Source organism: Leopardus geoffroyi, chromosome B4, assembly GCF_018350155.1.
Source record: "Leopardus geoffroyi isolate Oge1 chromosome B4, O.geoffroyi_Oge1_pat1.0, whole genome shotgun sequence".
NCBI classification, from domain to species: Eukaryota; Metazoa; Chordata; class Mammalia; order Carnivora; family Felidae; genus Leopardus; species Leopardus geoffroyi.
This window is the reverse complement of record NC_059341.1, coordinates 13,340,475-13,360,348: the sequence shown is the minus strand read 5'-3', so window position 1 is coordinate 13,360,348 and position 19,874 is coordinate 13,340,475. Positions and strand designations below refer to the sequence as shown.

The 19,874-nt window shown below is 40.8% G+C and overlaps 1 protein-coding gene across 5 annotated transcripts in view; it reads left to right on the top strand.

Moving 5' to 3' along the window:
• FAM107B (family with sequence similarity 107 member B) overlaps positions 1 to 10,931 on the top strand; it is a 240,552-nt gene extending 229,621 nt beyond the window's left edge. For all 5 annotated transcript variants that reach the window (XM_045466404.1, XM_045466406.1, XM_045466407.1 and 2 more), the window contains 2 exons: positions 6,990 to 7,140; positions 8,123 to 10,931. In XM_045466404.1, the coding sequence (XP_045322360.1) occupies positions 6,990 to 7,140; positions 8,123 to 8,239 (268 nt within the window). In that variant the 3' untranslated portion in view covers positions 8,240 to 10,931. The remainder of the gene's footprint in view (positions 1 to 6,989; positions 7,141 to 8,122) is intronic.
• Positions 10,932 to 19,874: the final 8,943 nt, after the last annotated feature.

The following is a 19,874-nucleotide window of genomic DNA, read 5'->3' as shown; positions in this document are numbered from 1 at the left end:
AAATGTACTCAGTACCCTGGGTTATATCTAAAACGTATAGGTTTGTACAATCGAATCTGGTTCCAAATTTTCTAGAATAGGCATTTTCTGTGAAAATAGACCTTCCTTCTGTCTGACTTTCTCTGGCCCATGATTTCTTTTCCTTGTTTACACAGCTGACTCTTTAGCCAGGCCCAGCTCAAGTAATTTGGGAGAATGCTGGTGTTCCCTCAAATACCATGGTGTAGAGAGGATGTTGCTCTGAGGTTAGAGGGAAATCATCTAAATCCTGGTTTGCCATTTAACTTGACCTACCTTTATGACCTTATCCAAGGATATATGACCTTGGATAAGGTCATAAAGGTAGGTTTCTTCATCTATGAAATGGGGGATAAAAATATCCTTCTTACAAAAAATAAATAGGGGATGGGGCACCTGGGTGGCTCAGTTGGTTGAGTGTCCCACTTCAGCTCAGGTCTTGAACTCATGGTTTGTGAGTTTGAGCCCTGTGTCCAGCTCTGTGCTCACAGCTCAGAGCCTGGAGCCTGCTTTGGATCCTGTGTCTCTCTTTCTCTCTGCCCTTCCACTGATCATGCTCGCGCTCGCTCTCTCTCTCTCTCTCTCTCTCCCCCAAAAATAAATAAAAACATTTAATAAAAACAAAATAAATAGGGGCGCCTGGGTGAGTCAGTTGGTTGAATGTCCGACTCTTGATCTTAGCTCAGGTCTTGATCTTAGGATCGTGAGTTGAAGCCCCACGATGGGCTCCATGCTTGGCATGGAGCCTACTTAAAAAACAATTTAAATAATAACATGTGTGAATACCTGTTAAAATGACTGGGGTATAACAAATGCTCAATTCGGGGCACCTGGGTGGCTCAGTTGGGTGAACGTCCGATTTCGGTTCAGGTCACGGTCTAGCTCGTGGTTCATGAGTTTCAGCCCTGAGTTGAGCCCTGTGCTGACAGCTCAGAGCCTGGAACCTGCTTTGGATTCTGTGTCTCCCTCCCTCTCTCCTCCTCCCCCACTCACACACTCTGTCTCTCTCTCTCTCTCAAAAACAAATAAACATTAAAAATAAATTTAAAAAATAAATGCTCAGTTAGTCCCATCCATGTTCCACCTCCCATGTAGCATCTTTTGGAAATTCCCATTGCTTCTTCCCCTTTTTCTCTGAAGGGCTGTGGCCTGGCTTTTGAAGTATATCAAGGGGGGGAAAGAAACCGAAAAGGCAGGAAGGTGGGTTTCAAAATCCAATGCATGTATCTCATCCTATGTTTTCAGGTTTTTGAAGATAAGATCTTAGTTTGGTGGGGTCCTCACATTAGAAATACAGCTGGTTTGTGGAGTGAAAATGTCTCAAGCAGTTTCTTCTCTGATTCATCTTCTATCATATATACTTACTAGAGACTTTGGGGTTTTTATTTAGAAATAAAATTTCTAAATTTAGAAAATCTAGAAATTTTTGTGCCAAATGATAGGAAGTTTCAGACGGATAATATATATATTTGGTTAAAGGATAATTGTACTTGGTTTTTGGCTTGAATCATAATGAAAGTCTGCTTCCTTTTCTACAATTTGTAAAGGACCTTCCCATATTTTATCTTAACCAGTGATCTTTCCAGTAACCCAGTGTGTGTTATCTTGGGGTTACCCTAATTTGACATATAAATACAAGAAAACTCAGAGAATAAACATAGAATAAAAAGCAATTCATACAGATAAACCAAATAGAGTAATAGTATCACTCAGAAAAAAAAGTGGAGAAAAGAAAGGGAGACGGAAATGAGATCAACGCAAAGCAAGCATTCCATGGAGCCCTGTACCTTTGCTCTACTTTGGCATAAATTTGGCTCAAAACCCGGGAGCATTTGGTTCACAGAGTTTTTCAGGTTACATTTTAGAGATCATAAGATAAAAGCAGATTCACTGTTTAGGAAAACAAATACTCGTAGATACTCGTAAATACTCTGAAACCTACACCCTGTCAAGGATCTAATTCTCCTCTACTTACCGTCTTTTGGACCTAGATCAGTTTTAGATTAAGAGTTTTTAAATTTTGATCTGGTTACAGTCTGCCATTAGGTCTGATTATGAAGACCTTTGGTCAGCTTCTCGGGTTCTGTAGGTGTTCCCAGTGGCTTAAAGGGCAGATTTCAAGAGGCATTATTTTTTGTAGTTGGCAGATTTCAAGAGGAATTACCTTTTGTAGTTGAAAGATGAGTGTTGGGGACACCTGGGTGGCTCAGTTGATCGAGCATCTGACTTCAGTCAGGTCATGATCTCACGGTTCATGAGTTTGAGCCCCACAGCAGTCTTGATGCTGTAAAATGTAGGGATTGAAGCGCAGAGCCCGCTTCAGATCCTCTGTCCCCCCATCCCTGCTTGCCTCTCTTTGCCCCCCCCCCCACTCAGGCTCTCTCTCTCAAACATAAAAATGTAAAAAAAAAAAAGTGTTTGAGAGGTCTTAAAAATATAGGGATATTTCTTATATAACTTAGATTCTATCTTCTCTACAAAGTACTTTTGGCCACAGATATAGAATATCCAATCACCTAAACACATCTCTAAAATTGGTTGTTTGGCTTGTACCTTCCAGTGAGCAATTTCGTTTCCTGTGATTTTAGTTGTTCATTTTATATGCTTTGCTGGACAGATAGTTCCTCAGTAGATACTTGTTGCTGTACCACATGGCAAAAAATCTGGGAAGGTGAGTTAGAAGTATTTGCGTTTAGAATCCATGCAGGTAGAAATGACTCAAGCCAAAAATGTAGATAAAGACAGGTCAAACCAGAAGATTCCAAGATATAAAGATCAAGGACTTGAAATCCAAATGCAACCCTCCCCTTCCACCCTAAGAAAAAAATTAGGCCAGGAGATATTTGGCTGGGTGGGGAGGGGAGCTGTTCCGTTAGGGTTTGAGCCAGCCCTTGCCTCTGGCTCCGTGCTCTCCCAGGTGAGGAGAGAGGGAATTTCACCTTTATGGGTTTTATGTGTCTGGGGTGGGGGTGGAGTGAATGAATATAGAGTCTTCCAGTCTGCCCCTTGATGTATTCAGTGGTTTATGTGAAATGTGAAATGTACCTTCAAAAGTTGTCTGTACATTTCATCGCTAGTGGTAGAAAGATAAATTGTTGGAGCCTCTCTTAGAGGGCAGTTTGGAAATATCCACTGAAACGTAAAGTGTGCTGGTCAGCCAGCAGTTGTACTTTTTTGCATCTAGCCAACAAATAGTTCTATAAAAGGGCAGGTATACATGTGTAAGGAAGTTCATTGCTGCATTGCTTTTAATAGGGAGCAATTGGAAACAACCTAAATGTTTGTCAGGGGAGTGGGAAAATGATGGCACTTCTGTACCATGACATCTTAGGCAGATGTTCAGAAGAATGAGGAGGAGGCCATAGAAAGTATGGAAGAGGACAGACCAAAGCCTTAGTTATCTGTGGGTGTAAGAATGGGAAATGGTCCGTGGGACAAGGACTCTACTCTGTACAATTCTAACCACATGGAATACAGTGTATGTGGCGCTCCCAAGATTTGCTTAACAGGGAGTTTAGGTGTGCTTTTACTTTTACATATATGGGTGTATATGTTACCTACCTTTTTTTTGTTTGTTTTGTTTTTGCAAAGAGCACTTACGAATTTAAAAAACTATCTTGGGTGCCCTCTGTCACATTATAGTCACAGGAACTAGACCCAGAAATAACTGTTGGTGTTGAGTGGTTCAAAGCCATCAGGACTTAAGCACCTGTCAATCATAGAGGAATTGAAAGTGCTTGTTAATTGTATCTGTCAGAAGTGATTAAAGAGAAATCAGCTGTTAGCATGCAAAAAATGACACTATAGTCCATGAGATTTGGAGTGGCTTGTTTTTGTCTCTGGGCACTCTCTACAGGCAGATCCAGTTTTCAACTCAGAATCATATGGGCAGTGCTTGACTTTCCATTCAGCACAGAAAGTGAAGTGATCTTCTGTGATAAAATATTAACTAAATTTGCATGACTTTTTGACTGCTGTAAGTGCAGAACATTTATCAGATAAGCACCATTTCCCTGATCCCTGAGCTTTCTGTGGCTAAATATTTTATCTTACTGTCTCCATTGTGTAAAGTCTTCGGCTAGAAAATGAATACTGGATGTTAGTTAAACCCATTCATAGGCTGCAGCAGAATGCCAGCTTAGTGTTCATACATCAAAGTTGTTGAGCATCCTTTGCATAATCCAGAAGAATTTAATAACCATTGAGGTTAATTTTGCCAGTGAAATAAAGGGAAAGGAAAATTTTTGAAATTTAAATTATGTAGATAAATTCTTAATCCTAAAATTTAAGTCCCTTAATTCTGTCTGTGGTATCCTACTGAAGCTTTTTAATAGTCATGGAACTGAGTGGGTCTTTACTCAGATTATTTACAAACATATTTTCTTATGCTCAGGTGCCACTTAACATTTATTGTGAGCAAAGTACCATAAGTAGTTTTTATTACACTTCATGTTTAACTTCCAGAATAGTTCCTCGATACTTCTGTCGACACCGTAAGATCTTTTTTTTTTTTTTTAATCTTTATTTTTAAATTGATTTATTTTGAGAGAGACAGAAATAGCGTGAGTCGGGTAGGGGCAGAGAGAGAGAGGGAGAGAGAGAACCCCAAGCAGGCTCCGCACTGTCAGCAAGGAGACTGATGAAGGGCTCAAATCCACGAAACCGTGAGACCATGACCTGTGCTGAAACCAACAGTCGGATGCTCAACCGACTGAGCCACGCAGGTGCCCCCATCATAAGATCTTAGTAACTGCAAAACACACTAATTAAATCACAGAAGTAACTCATCTCCTTTCCTTTGTTTCTTCTTTTTTTTTTTTTGTCTGAATTTAATGTTTTTCATTCTTCTTTTTTACTAAAAGTTCTGCTAATGAAAATTGGGAAAGTGAGGATACATGTTATTTTGACTATGCATCCTTTATCTGTAGTGGTGGCATATACTGATCTTTACTCTGTAAACAACTTTGAAACATTTGTGATTAAAAAAATGGAGATAGGGGAGATGCCAGAATCTTAAAAAATTATAGTTAGATAAATGGAGAAGTGTGAAATTGAGGATTTGTTTACAGATGAAATAGTGTGAACTTGAAAGACATTGAGAGGAGGGTGTTGACGAGTTTCTTGCAGCCAGAGCCCACACTTGGGAAATTGTTATTTGATTTAACAGTTACTCAGATGACTCCCAGATGCTGAGACAGACACATTGGTTGATTGAAATAGTTTAGAGAACCATCACCAAGGTAGACATTCCTGAATTACAGACTAGCAGTCACCATCAGCAGGACCAGAAGGTGCGTGGGAAGGTGCATGGGCCCATCTCAGTCCTGAGTTGATTCAGTAGGGCCCTTCTTGCTGCCCAGAAAAGCCTGGGTCACTGACAGGTCAAATGTGCATGTGTATGGGTGCGTGAGAGTGAATACGCCCACCATCACTTCCCCCCTGTGCTGCCTGAAATTGATGATGTTCTTCCTGTTCTGTGGTTTGTTTCATTTTTATTTTAAATGCTCTTAGTAAATGTTAGTATCAAGTTGAGATTACTTGAGAGCTAGTGGAGACTTGCTAAAGAGAGAAGGAAGACAGAAGGAGATAGGCTGACTGAGCCAGCACCGTGGAAAGCCTGGACTGAAGAAATCCTAAGGGAATGGTAGAAAAATAGAAACCAGCAATGTCCTAGCTGACAGTTAAACATAGAAGTTCCACCTAAGGAAATGTCCTTGACTTACCCCAAACATTTTGGGTGCAGGGTTGCTAGGAAATGGTCTAAGTTTTGCTTTTGTTTCTCCCCATCTGTAAAGAAGGCAGCCTGATTTATCTCTTAGAAAAGTAAAATTTCCCTGAAGCCTGATTTCCGTGCATCATTAGTAGTAAACTACACATCTGAAGCAGTTCCACTGTATGGAGCACTAGGAGTCAAGGGATCAGAATTCTCTGCCCCCCCCCCCCCCCCCCCCCCCCCCAGCAGTGATGAAATCTTAGACATGCCTTCTGGTATACAAGAGCCCTACGACAAATTTGAGAATTTTGGAAGAGGGGTCCAGGGCCATTTTGCTGTTTACATTTCTGTGCTAGCCTAACTCTAGGCAATATGTATGTGTGTGTATGTGTGTGTGTGTGTGTGTGTGTGTGTGTATGTAATATTTATTTTGAGAGAGAGAGGGAGAGAGAATCCCAAGTAGACTCCGTGCTGTCAGCACAGAGCCCGACGGAGGGCTCAATCTCACGAACCATGAGATCGTGACCTGAGGTGAAACCAAGGGTCGGATGCGTAACCAACCGAGCCACACAGGCACTCGATTCAAGGCTATATTTAGTATGTGGGACTGGGGGCTCCATCTTGGGAAGGTTTCCCTAAAACTTCAGGTGGAGGCATCTCATATTCTGGGTATCTCCATCCTCACCATCTCTATCTATCTCCGTCATCTCTGTTCTCCTCTGTCATCTCCATCCCCATCATCTCCATCTCTGTTTTCTCCATCTCCACCTTCCTCATCTTGTGTCATCCCTGTCCTCCTCTTCTCTGTCATCTCCATCTTCTCCATCACTGTCTTCTCCACCATCTTCATCTCCATCTTCTCCGTCTCCATCAGCATCATAAGCGATCATAATACCCATTGAATGAGCCCGCTATTCTGACCTTCCCCCTCCAAACCATCCTCACGACCCTTTACATAGCCTAGTATCTGGCACACAGTAGGTGTTCAGTCCATTTTTGTTGAATGAATGCATTTTGTGTACTCTTGGAAGTCGTTCTTGTCTTTCTTCCATGCTCGTGAATTTCTGACACGACCCGTGCTGACTAGCAGCTAGTAGGCATCATAGTGATGCTGCTAATTCAGTAGACCCCTTTTCTGTGGCTGATGCCATAAATTTCTGTTGATGAAGGATGTGCCCATTAGATTAAAACTTTCTTTTGTTTTTGTTTTTAAGATTAAGACTTTCTAATTTTGTTACTTATTTACTTATTTATGCAGGGGTCTTGCCCCTCAGAATAAGCCAGAACTGCAAAAGGTGATGGAAAAGAGAAAACGAGATCAAGTAATAAAGCAGAAAGAAGAGGAAGCACAAAAGAAGAAATCTGACTTGGAAATAGAACTATTAAAACGGCAGCAGAAGCTGGAGCAGGTGAGAGTGAGATGAAAGTTGTCTTTTTCCTTTATTCAGATCCATCTGACATTCAGTATCATGTGAGTTTAAGGTGTACTGCGTGCTGACTTGGTGCTTTTATATTGCGGTGTGTTTGCCACTGAAGCGTTAGCTAGCGCCTGTCACATCACATAATTATCATTTCTTCAGCGTTGGGAACTAAAGGTCTAGTCACTTAGCGTGTTTCTGTCCATAGTGTACTTTTGTTTGTTTATGTTCATAGTGTAGTTTTGGTGGCTGTAATTACTGTGCTGTGTTGTGTATTACTTCTCTACTGGTTGCAAGTTCCTACCCTTAACCAACATCTCTCCCGTTTCCCCAGCCCCTGCTAGCCGCCATTTTACTCTCTGCGTTTACAGTTTTGGTTTCTCTAGATTGCACAAATAAGGGAGATCATGCAGTATTTGACTTTCTCTGGTTGACTCCTCTCAAAAGTTATCTCTTCTGTCCTGAGAAATAAGAATGTTGGAACAAGCAAAATTTACCAGACATGTCAGATGTAAATGCTGATTTCACAAAAGGAAACTATGAGATAGAATGTCAGCTAATGGGCTAAATAAAATACATTCAAATGAGGTAAAGACAAGGATTCAGGAGGCAAAGCCCAAACTGGGGAATATCACTGAACTCACAGCAGAGCACTGGGGAGCTCAAGCAATTGAGTGAGATCCAGCCTCACCAACCAACTGCACATTGGTCTCGGGATCCTGTTTCCGTAGCCTTGATTTTGGGGTTTTTGGTTTTGGTTTTGCTGGTAGTACCACCCGGGGGGGCTGCTGCTCCCTCGCAGGATGACCCCAGGGCCTGCACATGTCTGTACATACATACACCTAAGGTGGAGACTGGGAGAGAATTTCCTCCGCTGGGAAATGAAGGTGTTAGGGACTTTTGGAAAGAGGAGGAGTGTTTCGAAAAGCCTCTCATTTTGTAAATAATTTTCCTGTTTCTGAATTTCATTTAGCATGAACTTGAGAAGCAGAAATTGCAAGAAGAACAAGAAAACACCCCAGAGTTTGTGAAGGTTAAAGGCAATCTCAGGAGAACAGGCCAAGAAGTGGCCCAAGCGCAGGAGTCGTAGGCCTGGGCCACAGAGACCGCGCGCCCAGCACACCACACGGGGAGGCCATGTGCAGGTGTCTCCGCAGCACTTAAGCTCAGGGCAGAAGCCCCTGGAGAGAACCCCAGCCAGCAGAGAATTGTTACTTTAAAAAGGATTTGGTTTTGGTTTTCCTACAATCTGGGTGGATAAATGACCTGTGACAGTTGATTTCTATTCGCCAAATGAAGGACGTTGACCAGCACTTAAGTTGGGATAAGTGAACCTGTGTTCAAAGACTTAAAAAAAAACAAAAACAAAACCACAACAGCAAAAAAAGAAAGAGGACACTGGAATAAATTCTTCAGAATTGCACTACTTGGTTTTTCTTTCAGTCCAAGTTTAGTGGGGCAGAGAGCCTTTCTCCTTCTAAAATCTAAAACAAAAAACAAAAAAACAAAACGTGTTTTGTTTTTTCCTTTAGGTATCTGCTAGATAATTTAGATCACATAGAAAGGCATTGATCTGTTACATCTTATATTTGTAAATTCTCTGTTGAGAATCCAGAGTTGTCTTGTGTAGTCCTACTGTCACCCGTGTTAGGTTGACACCTGAGAATGTTGATGTTAATGTTGAGCACAGCTGTTACCTTTGTTGGCATTAAGATTCAGAAATAGGGTGAGAAGGTTTAAAAACATGGAAACAAAAATACCTAAAAATATGCAAACAAGTTACACGTAAAACTTACGGAAACAAAAAACACATAAAGGTCCATCTTGATCTTATTTTAATTGCTTTTGGTTCTCTGATACTAGAATGCTCCATAGTGACAGTCCAGTTCAGAGAAGGCACATTGTATAAGTCCAATTCTTGCTTTGATAACTATTAGGATCTTGTTTTGTTTTGTGTTTGAATTTCTTGCCGAGCTAGTCCCTTTATATGAAACAATCCTTCCGCTCCTTTGGAGTATAAAAACTAGTTCCATATAACCCAACTTCAGTGTCAAACGTAGAGGGTCCAAATCTTTGAGAACAGTGTGGGGGAAGCTCCCATCGGGAGCCAGGCAAGGAGGACTTGTCTGGGTATTCTAATGTGAAACAAACGTAGATCGGTCTCCAGGAGGCCTAGGTGGAAGGTTGATAGCATCTGTACATTTTGGATATCATTAGAATTCCCAGTTTTGGAAATTTCGGATCAAGGATCACATACTGCTTTGCCTTGTTTTGTTTTGTTTTTTTTTTTTTCCGGTGAAGAAGGACTCTTTCGCTGCTCTGTCAGCGGTGATGACCACTGTATGCACCTCAGGAAACGCTGAGGTGAAGGGAGAGGCCGCCCAGCTTCCACACACCAGCTAGCTTGCTATCCTAAGTGAGTCCCAGGCGGACAACAGCGAAATCCTTACGCAAAGTACGTTTTATTACCGCTGGTACATTTTACTGGGGGTGATCTGGAAGAATTCATGTGGATTCAGTATGTTCTCCATCCAGACGATTCAGCCAGTAATTTCTACATTGCAGAGTCCTCTCCTTTAAAGGCTCATAGAAAACTGGATCCCGAGCTTTTAATCCTAATAAGCATAGTAGAAATTAGCTTTCTATGGGAATGCTTTAGTTTTCAGAGTTGACAGGCTCATACTCAGTCCTCATGTGAACAAGATGAAGGTAAACACAGAGACAGCACATACTGCCAGTTAGAGGACATGTCGACCACACCCGCAGTGGGTGATTTCTCACCAGTGGGTATTATTTGAATGAAACATGAGATGCTGAAGATAAAATGTTGCTCTGTCATAGTCTACTTTTGAAGGATGGAATGGTAACTATTTTTTTTCCATCCTCCTTCTTTTTGAGAGAAGAAGGTATGTCACGTGATCCTCTTGAAGGTACATTTCTGATTGCACGCTGACTGGAGTGCTGTCTTTGTGTATATGGACTAATGATGAGATTTGCAGGATGAAGATTCAGGACTAGCTCATAGCCTTTCACCTAACTGGATGTTGGATCTTAAGTCCTGCGTCTCTGAAGTAATTCTGCCACTCGATAGAATTCTCAAGGGTCCCCAACAGACTCCTTTAGAAGGACCGATTCTGTTCCTAGAACTTACCTAGAATTCGTTCTTCACTGGGAAGAAAAAATGACAAAAGCATCTCCCTCCCAGTCTCACTCACCACTCTGCACAGTTACGTGTAGCGAATAGTACAAGGTCTGGCCAGAAGACTTGTAAATAGCGTGAGGTGATGTCCTATGACCAAACAGTGGGATGTACAGGTCGAGAAGCTCCCTGAAGCCGTCAGCTCAGCTCAGCTCACAAGCCTGAGTTTAAAAGGGTGCCAGTCTCCCCTCCACACGTTAGTACTGTGCGGTCCAAACCCCTAGGACTCCTGAGCATCCGGGCAGTTTTGTGCTTTGAGCCACTTTTTGACAGAAATGGCTCCATTTTTCCACTCTGTGGTTTTCTTAAAATAGTTCAGTGTTTTATAGTCTCCTGGTAGTAAAGTAGTGTTGCTTTCTAAGCTGCAACAGTTGACTTTATTCTTCTACTCTGAAAAATCTTGACTTGTTTGAGTGTATATAATATATATAAAGGGAGCCTTAATGGATTTGTTTTCATAATTTAATATTTTTTGTATTTGCTCTTGTATAATTGTTTTTAATGGAAAGTATTACAGAACTGAGGGTGGAATTCTTAGAACCAAAGTTATTCTTAATAAAAATCACCACGCGCTTGGACCACGCAGCTGTGTTTGTCTGATCTGTTGGAGGTGGATATCTGGAACCGAAGGGGGGTTGCTGTGTTCACCTTCAGTAGAAGGTGGTTTTAGGGTCTTCCTTTGGTGACTGTCCTCTTTGACACCCCCCCCCCCCGCCCCCATCAGTTATGTCCTCTGTCTTGCTTCAGTCAGGCTGACAATTTATTGTGTCAAACAAATTCATGGTAAGGGATCATGCTACTTTTTGTATAAAATATGTGGTATTTTAGCAGCAGCTAGCTGTCCGTCAGATCAAAGTATTCTGAATTCTAAGTAGCCTGGTAGAATAGTGGGAGGTGTATTTTGGCAAGGGCCATTTTTTAATGCCGTGAGCTAGTACATATAACATATCTGAGGTGTGACCATGAAATTATTCTGCTTATTTAGCTAGGTTAATATTATCCTCCAAAAGTGACTTTGGGAAACTGTACGCTTGATTATACTGCACTATTAGTTAAAATCGTTTGGAGATTCCAGTCTGTCTGTGCCTTTTTTTTTTTTTTTTTCCAGCCCCGAGTTATTACTCAGTTTGATTACCCAGCTGTATTAGACTCTATTTTGAAAATGAAATGTACTCAGGGCAGTGAAGATTTTCTACATCCAAGGGCAAACCATGAGTTCTAAAGGGCAGTGCAGAAGATGGGTTACAAACACGACTCGAGCTACAGCTGCATTCTTGGAATAACCAGGCAGTTTCCCAAGGGGGCAGTTTTGAGGCCATTAACTCCATTTCATCGAACCACTCTACGCTTGCTTGTTTCTTCGAGTAAATAGTAATAGATGTGAAAAAAGCAGAGGGCAATTAAAGTGTTTGAGAACGTTTAAAATGCTAATTGCAGCTAAAGAGTATTGGAATACAACTACCAGGCTTACATTTACTGGTGTAAGGAGAAATGAAGTGTTTTCTCTCTAAGGTCTTGGGTAAATAACATCTTTCTGAGGTAGCCTCACATTTACAGTTTCTTACTTTTTTTTGTTTCTCCTCTTGAGAAGATGCAGTCTGATTATCAGTTGAGATGTTTTGAATGTCTTCCTACTTGTTCCTAGGTCTCCTAGCAAGATGGTAATCGTCAACCAGAGTCTGGGGAAAAGGACGCTTGGTTATTTATCGAGACGATGTTGATTGCTGCTGAGTGGTGGTGTTCCCAGGCCCCTAAGGGTTAGGGAACATATTTGTGTGTGTCAGTGTGAATGTGTATTTACACATTTGTATTGATTTTATTTTTACATCTATGGTGATCAAAATTCACATTGATAGTCTCAAATGTAACCCAGTAGTACATGCTGGCTTTTCCATTTCCATACTTGTTGCTTCTTTCTCTAGCAGTGAAAGCCTTCTCCATGTACCTACTTATTTTCATAGCCCCCCCATATGTCACCCACCTCCTGCCTTCGCTCGGCCACCATCCCCACTCTGGCCCTGCTTAGTGGCTTTGTGACTCGATTTTTTTTTTTTTTTAACTTTTCATTTGTTTATTTATTTATTTTAAGAGAGAGCATTATTTTGGGAGGGGCAGAGAAGGGGAGAGAGAGAGAACCCCAAGCAGGCTCCATGCTGTCAGTGCAGAGCCTGACTCGGGGCTTGATCACCCGAGTGATTGGGACTTGGGCCACCCAGGCGCCCCATTGGACATTTAAGCATGTATTGTAAATATAAACTAATTAAATTGTCTAAAACCTCTTAAAGTGTGATTACAGGTTTAGTATGCCTAATTATTTTGAAACCTTCAAGCTCTTGAAACAGGATGTGAACCATGCTTGATGTATCAAGGGTTTTTGGAGAAACAGAGCCAAGAGGAAATACCAAAGATTTAGTGGAAGATCTGATTGGTTGACTGATTGGCAGACAGGCAGACAGACAGACTTATGAGGAATTAGCTCACGCAGTTGTGGAAGCTGAGAAGTTCCCCCGTCTGCTGTCTGCAACCTGGAGACCCAGGAGAGCCAGTGGTGTGAGAAAGTTGGGTTTTGAAGGCCTGATGACCAGGGGGAGCCGATGGATGATGTGACTCCTAGTCTGAGAACAGGAGAAGACTGATGTCCCAGCTCAGAAGTCAGTCAGTCAAACCTCCCTTCCCCTTTTCTTCTGTTCTGCCAGGACCTCAGTGCCCTCAGCGGATTGGACGAGGTCCCCCGCCCTGGGGAGGGCAGCCTGCTGAGCCCACTGACCCAAATGCCACTCTCTTCTGGAAACACTCTCATGGACAAACCCAGAAATAATGTTCAATCTGGGTGCCCTGTGGCCCAGTCAAGTTGACACGCAAAATTGACCATCACACTTGAGTACAGTGATTAACACATTATTAAAAATAACTCCCATATTTCACACATCAATTTGTGAGCTTTATGTCGAAAACTATTTACTTTGGAAATACTTTCCTACTATTAGGGCTGTATTTATTTTCATATCCTCCTAGGGAATTCAGTCCTATCTCACTATATTTCCTGGGCTTTTAATAATCTTACACACAGCCTAGGAGAACAGGAATTCCTCAGACTGACTGAGAGCGCCATCTAAGGACATGGAGCCTGGCTGCATAGTCCAAGCCAACTAAACCACGAGCCCCAGGCCTTGCGTTAAGTCTTTTTATAATTCTTACTTCCTTTGTCATGGGATTTTTAAATATCTTACCATGTATGTTACTTTAATTTTTTGGAACTTGATGTCTTTCCCAGAAATGAAGTTTGTTTATTGATGGATTGATTGATTGCACGAGTAGGGGAGAGGGACGGAGGGGGGAGAGAGAGCATCACAAGCCGGCTTCACACCCATCATAGAGCCCAACGTGGAGCTCCATCCCACAACCGTGAGATCATGACCTGAGCCGAAATCAAGAGTCGGATGCGTAACCGACTGAGCCACCCAGGTGTCCCACCAGAAACGAAGTATTCTTTAATTTTGCATGGCCAGCATTGCCTAATTCATCCTGCTTGCATGAGACATTGATCTTGTCCATTAACATTATTGAAATTCAGATATGCCTTATCAATATCATGTAGGATCCGTGGGATATATTGAGGTTAATTAGTAGGATCATGTTGAGATTTTGTCTATAAAGAATCATCAAGTCTGTGGTGAATTCTTTGAGACATCTGACTATTATCTTGGGCATACTGTTATATCCATGTAAGTTTGTGACTCTCTGATCAGTGACTCCTTTTCTTCTTGGTTATTATATGTGACATATGACCATTGATGATGATCAGTCTTAACTTGTACTGCTTTTTCTAGTTTCTTAATCTTTCAGATTTCCTATATTTATTCTTTACTGTATGCATAGCTAGAAATAAGCACATGCCCATGCTTTATGAAAATATATATTCTTAAAACAAAATACTCTCATTGGGGATGTGGAGAAATAGTTACTGTTATATAGACACCTTTGGTGGGAGTGCAAATTGGTAAAGCCAGCTTTAAAACACACGTCTTCACATCCTCTAGAAGATAAAAAGATAGGTGTTGACTAGGATACTGGTGAGAATATAACATGGTGCAGCCACTTTGGAAAAGTCCAGGAGTTTCATAGAATGTCAAACATAGATCTATCATGACTCCACAGTTCTCCTAAGTATACCGCCAGAGAAACAAAAACATACATCTGTGGGTGCAAAGTCTTGCACACAGATGTTCACGGCAACGTGATTCATAGTGGCTAAAAAGTGGAAACGTCCAAAATGTCTATCAGCCAGTGAGTGGATAGGCAAATTGGTATATCCCAATGGTGGGATATTATTGAGCAATGAAAAGGAATGAAGTATTGATACATGGATAAAGTACCACATGGATAAACCTCAAAAAAAAGCAAGCTAAGTGAAAAAAGGCAAACACCAAGGACCACACAGTGTGTGGTTACATGTATATGCCGTGTCCAGAGTAGATACAGGAAGTGCTGTAGTGGTTGCCTAGGGCGGGGGATGGGCATGATGGGAATGGGGCTGCAAATGGGCATAAGGTTTCTTTTTGGGGGTGAAGGAAATGATTTAAAATAAAATTGTGATGGTTGCATAACTCTTTAAATATACTAATAATCATATTAACATAAATATTCTAATACCCACCCCAAACTTTTAGGGTATTTGAGTAATCCATCAATAAAGCTTTTAAAAACACACATATCCTGTGACACACAATTACATTTCTAGGAATTTGGCCTTCAGGAATATTCATGTGCACAAGGGTGGTTGGCCATCTGCAGCAATTCTCAGGAAAACAACCCAACGATATAGTTGTAGCTTACTAGATTAAGTATAATACTTCCCTATTTGTGCCTATGGACTATTATTATATTGTTGTACATATATGGAAATAAGACTTTGAAGCTATCCTGTTATATAAAAAAAAAAGCAAGCTGTAGAACAACACATAGTATAATTTCATTTACATGAAAATATTAACATATGTTTAATATATATGTATATATAGCAATATGCCTATATATATATATGTATGTATATATATATATATATATATATATATATATATATATGAATGCTTACAACTAGGACTGGAAGTTTATCGATCATGTCAACAATGGGACAGGGAAGGCAACTGGAATCAGAAGTAAAAGGGGGCATCCATGTTTCACCTGTATATTTTTATATTCAAAAATTTTTATACAATAAGAATGTGTTCTTGAATCGCTAGTATTTAAAAGGGCATAAGAAGCAAAGAGTTGAAAAATATGTCTAATTCATACAAAATTATCTCTTAAAATTTAAATGCGATTCATTTCATGATTATTTGCATGGAGAGCGTATGTATGGTGAGAGATTACAACAGAATGATTTCAGTGTTCCAAAATAGCAGAGTAAAAGTGAATCCGTTTTAAGAAACTGTCAAGAATCCAATTATTTTAAGCACACAGGCCTATAATTGATGTAGAGGCAAAGAGAAAAAGAGTCCGGTGAAGGAAGAAAGAGAAGTGTAGGCTCCAGAATGGCAATGAGGAAGGTTTCAGCTCTATGTCGACCCCCAGTGATGGAACAGAGACCTGAGCCGTGGCTCCTTGTAAGGGATCCACCTGCAGGCTTCACCATGAAAACAACTTTGCCCTTTAAAATATTTGCCCTGCCACTGGAGTTTTAAGGTACTGTGGTTATAGGATTAACTACATTTTTTCTCCTGTTATTTTTATTGGCCAAGGCCAAGGTGCTTGGGAACGTGAGGAAACGCAGTTCACTAATGAAATTTTAAGGTGCCCTGTGCGCACAGGACCTTCCTGGCCCCTATTCTCTCTTGGATGATGGTGAAACTTCTGTTCACCTCCTCCCTTGACTCCAAATGGGGCCTCCATCATATTGCTAAGAATACTTCCATGTCTCTTTCTGCTCCTGAATAATGCTCAAGATTTAAGCTTGGAAGAGGAGCTAGCCAAAGACTGAGGAATGGTGACTCTTGGCCTTTGATGGAGGCCTGGTAGAAGCTGGGCTAGAGGTGGGCTGAGGATGGAAGGCACCGCAGAGAACACAGGTGGCAGCTGTTCCGACTTCGCCATCGAAACTGGAGGTGCACTCCCCTGGGTACCTCCTTGGGCATTTGCAGATGGTTATGTATTCATTCTAGAGATTCCAGGGGAATGACTACACCTGTGTCAGGCAGGTGCCAACAAGAAGGGAAGAAGCATGATTAAAACATCACATAACCAGGCGGCCAGAACGTTACACAAGGAACCGGGAACCAGAATCAGGCTTCATAGGGAGCCTCTCTGGAGCTAAGAGCCACACCAGGACCTTAACACGGAGAATATTCACTGTGTAAACTCAAATGAGCAAAGACGATTTTCTGGCTACTATAAATTGGCTTCAGGGTGATGAGTTGGTGCCTTTGTTATCCAGAGATGGTTGTTTTCTGTGTGTGCTCTTTCTTTACATTCCCCTTTCCTTCCTTAATGATTTCAGTGTTTCCTAAAGATAAGCAGCCAGATCAACCAACTAAAATTACCGAATATGTTTAGGAAATATCTTGCTGGGAGGTGATCCCAGCTCTTGAGGGGTTTATAATCTTGTTCAGAGATAAGGCATTGCATAAGACGTAATAAATAATAACAAGCATTAAATAAAATGCCACATCAACACCTACAAGGTAAGAACCATAGGAGCAAATTAAGAAAATATATACACTAAGTCAGATGGTTTTATTGCTGTGTAGATGGTCACATAAATGTTCTCTGAGAGAGGCAGTGGAAATGATCAGTTCAGATAATGGGTTTTTTTTTTAATTTTTAGTTTTTTTTTAAAATTTATTTTTGAGATAGAGAGTGTGAGTAGGGGAGAGGCAGAGAGTGAAGGAGACACAGAATCTGAAGCAGATTCCAGGCTCTGAGCTGTCAGCACAGAGCCGGACTTGCTCCAACCCACAAACCACAAGATCATGACCTGAACTGAACCCGGAGACTTAACCGACTGTGCCACCCAGGTGCCCCAGTTCAGATAATGTTTTAAATTAAATGTGAATCTTCTTTATCCTTGATCTTCCTTTCTGCTTCACAGACATTTCTTCCAAAAATAAGACCAGACAGTTTGAAACCTCTGTTTCTTGTGAGTACCAGCAGCGGGAGGGAGATTGTGGAGGGGGGTGATGGCGATCAGCCCACAGTCTCCCCAGTGACAGTAGTATTGCCAGGTAACATCTTTCCTTGTTTCTTTCATTCTTTTTTAAAATTTAATTTATTTTTTTTAAATTTACATCCAAGTTAGCATATAGTGCAACAATGATTTCAGGAGTAGATTCCTTAATGCCCTTTACCCATTTAGCCCCTCCTCCCTCCCACAACCCCTCCAGTAACCCTCTGTTCTCCAATTTAAGAGTCTCTTATGTTTTGTCTCTCTCCCTGTTTTTATATTATTTTTGTTTCCCTTCCCTTGTGTTCATCTGTTCTGTGTCTTAAAGTTCTCATATGAGTGTGAAGCCATATGATATTTGTCTTTCTCTAATTTCGCTTAGCATGGTAGCCTCCAGTTCCATCCATGTAGTTGCAAATGGCAAGATTTCATTCTTTTTTTGGGATGAGTAATACTCCATTGTATGTATGTACACATACACACACACACACATACACATACACACACACACACACACACACATATACACCACATATTCTTTATCCGTTCATCTGTCGATGGACATTTGGGCTCTTTCCATACTTTGGCTGTTGTTGATAGTGCTGCTGTAAACACTGGGGTGCATGTGCCCCTTTGAAACAGCATTGGATATTCATTCCTGCTTTGTCAAAGATTAGTTGGCCATACGTTCTGTGGGTCCGTTTCTGGGTTCTCTCTTCTGTTCCATTGATCTGAGTGTCTGTTTCTGTGCCAGTGCCATACTGTCTTGATGATTACAGCTTTGTAATACAGCTTGAAGTCCGGGATTGTGATGCCTCCTCGTTTTTCTTTTTGAAGATTGCTTTGCTTTGGCTATTCAGGGTCTTTTATGGTTCCATACACATTTTAGGATTGTTTGTTCTAGCTATGTGAAGAATGCTGGTGTGATTTTGATAGGGATGGCATTGAATATGTAGATTGCTTTGGGTAGTATTGACATTTTAACAATATTTGTTCTTCTTATTCAGGAGCATGGAATATTTTTCCATTTTTTTGTGTCTTCCATTTCTTTCATAAGCTTTCTATAGTTTTCAGTGTATAGATTTTTCACCTCTTTGGTTAGATTTATTCCTAGGTATTTTATGGGTTTTGGTGCAATTATAATTGGGATTGATTCCTTGATTTCTATTTCTGTTGTTTCATTGATGGTGTATAGGAATGCAACAGATGTCTTTGCATTGATTTCATATCCTGCAACTTTGCTGAATTAATGAATCAGTTTTAGAAGTTTTTTGGTGGAATCCTTTGGGTTTTCCATATTGAGTATCATGTCATCTGCAAAGAGTGAAAGTTTGACTTCCTCCTGGCCAATTTGGATGCCTTTTATTTCTTCATGTTGTTTGTTTGCTGAGGCTAAGACTTCCAATACTGTGTTGAATAACAGTGGGAAGAGTGGACATCCCTGTCTTCTTCCTGGCCTTAGGGGGAAAGCTCTCAGTTTTTCCCCATTGAGGATGATATTAGCGTTGGGTCGTTCATATATGGCTTTTATGATCTTGAGGTATGATCCTTCCATCCCTACTCTCTTGAGGGTTTTTATCAAGAAAGGATGCTGTATTTTGTCAAATGCTTTCTCTGCATCTATTGAGAGGATCATGTGGTTCTTGTCCTTTCTTTTATTAATGTGATGAATCACCTTGATTGTTTTGTAGATATTGAACCAGCCCTACATCCCAGGTATAAACCCCACTTGGTCGTGGTGAATAATTTTTTTAATGTATTATTGAATCTGGTTTGCTAGTATTTTGTTGAGGATTTTTGCATCCTTGTTCATCAGGAAAGGTGGTCTATAGTTCTCCTTTTTAGTTGGGTCTTTGTCTGGTTTTGGAATCAAGGTAATGCTGGCCTTGTAGAAAGAGTTTGGAAGTTTTCCTTCCATTTCTATTTTTTGGAACAGCTTCAAGACAATAGGTGTTAACTCTTCTTGAAATGTTTGGTAGAATTCCCCTGGAAAGCCATCTGGCCCTGGACTCTTGTTTTTTGGGAGATTTTTGATTACTAATTCGATTTCTTTACTGGTTTTGGGTCTGTTCAAAATTTCTATTTGTTCCTGTTTCACTTTTGGTAGTTTATATGTTTCTAGGGATGTGTCCATTTCTTCCAGATTGCCCATTTTATTGGCATATAATTGCTCATAATATTCTCTTATTGTTGTTTGTATTTCTGCAGTGCTGGTTGTGATCTCTCCTCTTTCATTCTTGATTTTATTTATTTGGGTCCTTTCCTTTTTCTTTTTGATCAAACTGGCTATGGTTTATCAATTTTGTTAATTCTTTCAAAGAAACAGCTTCTGGTTTCATTGATCTGTTCTACTGTTTTTTGTGGGGG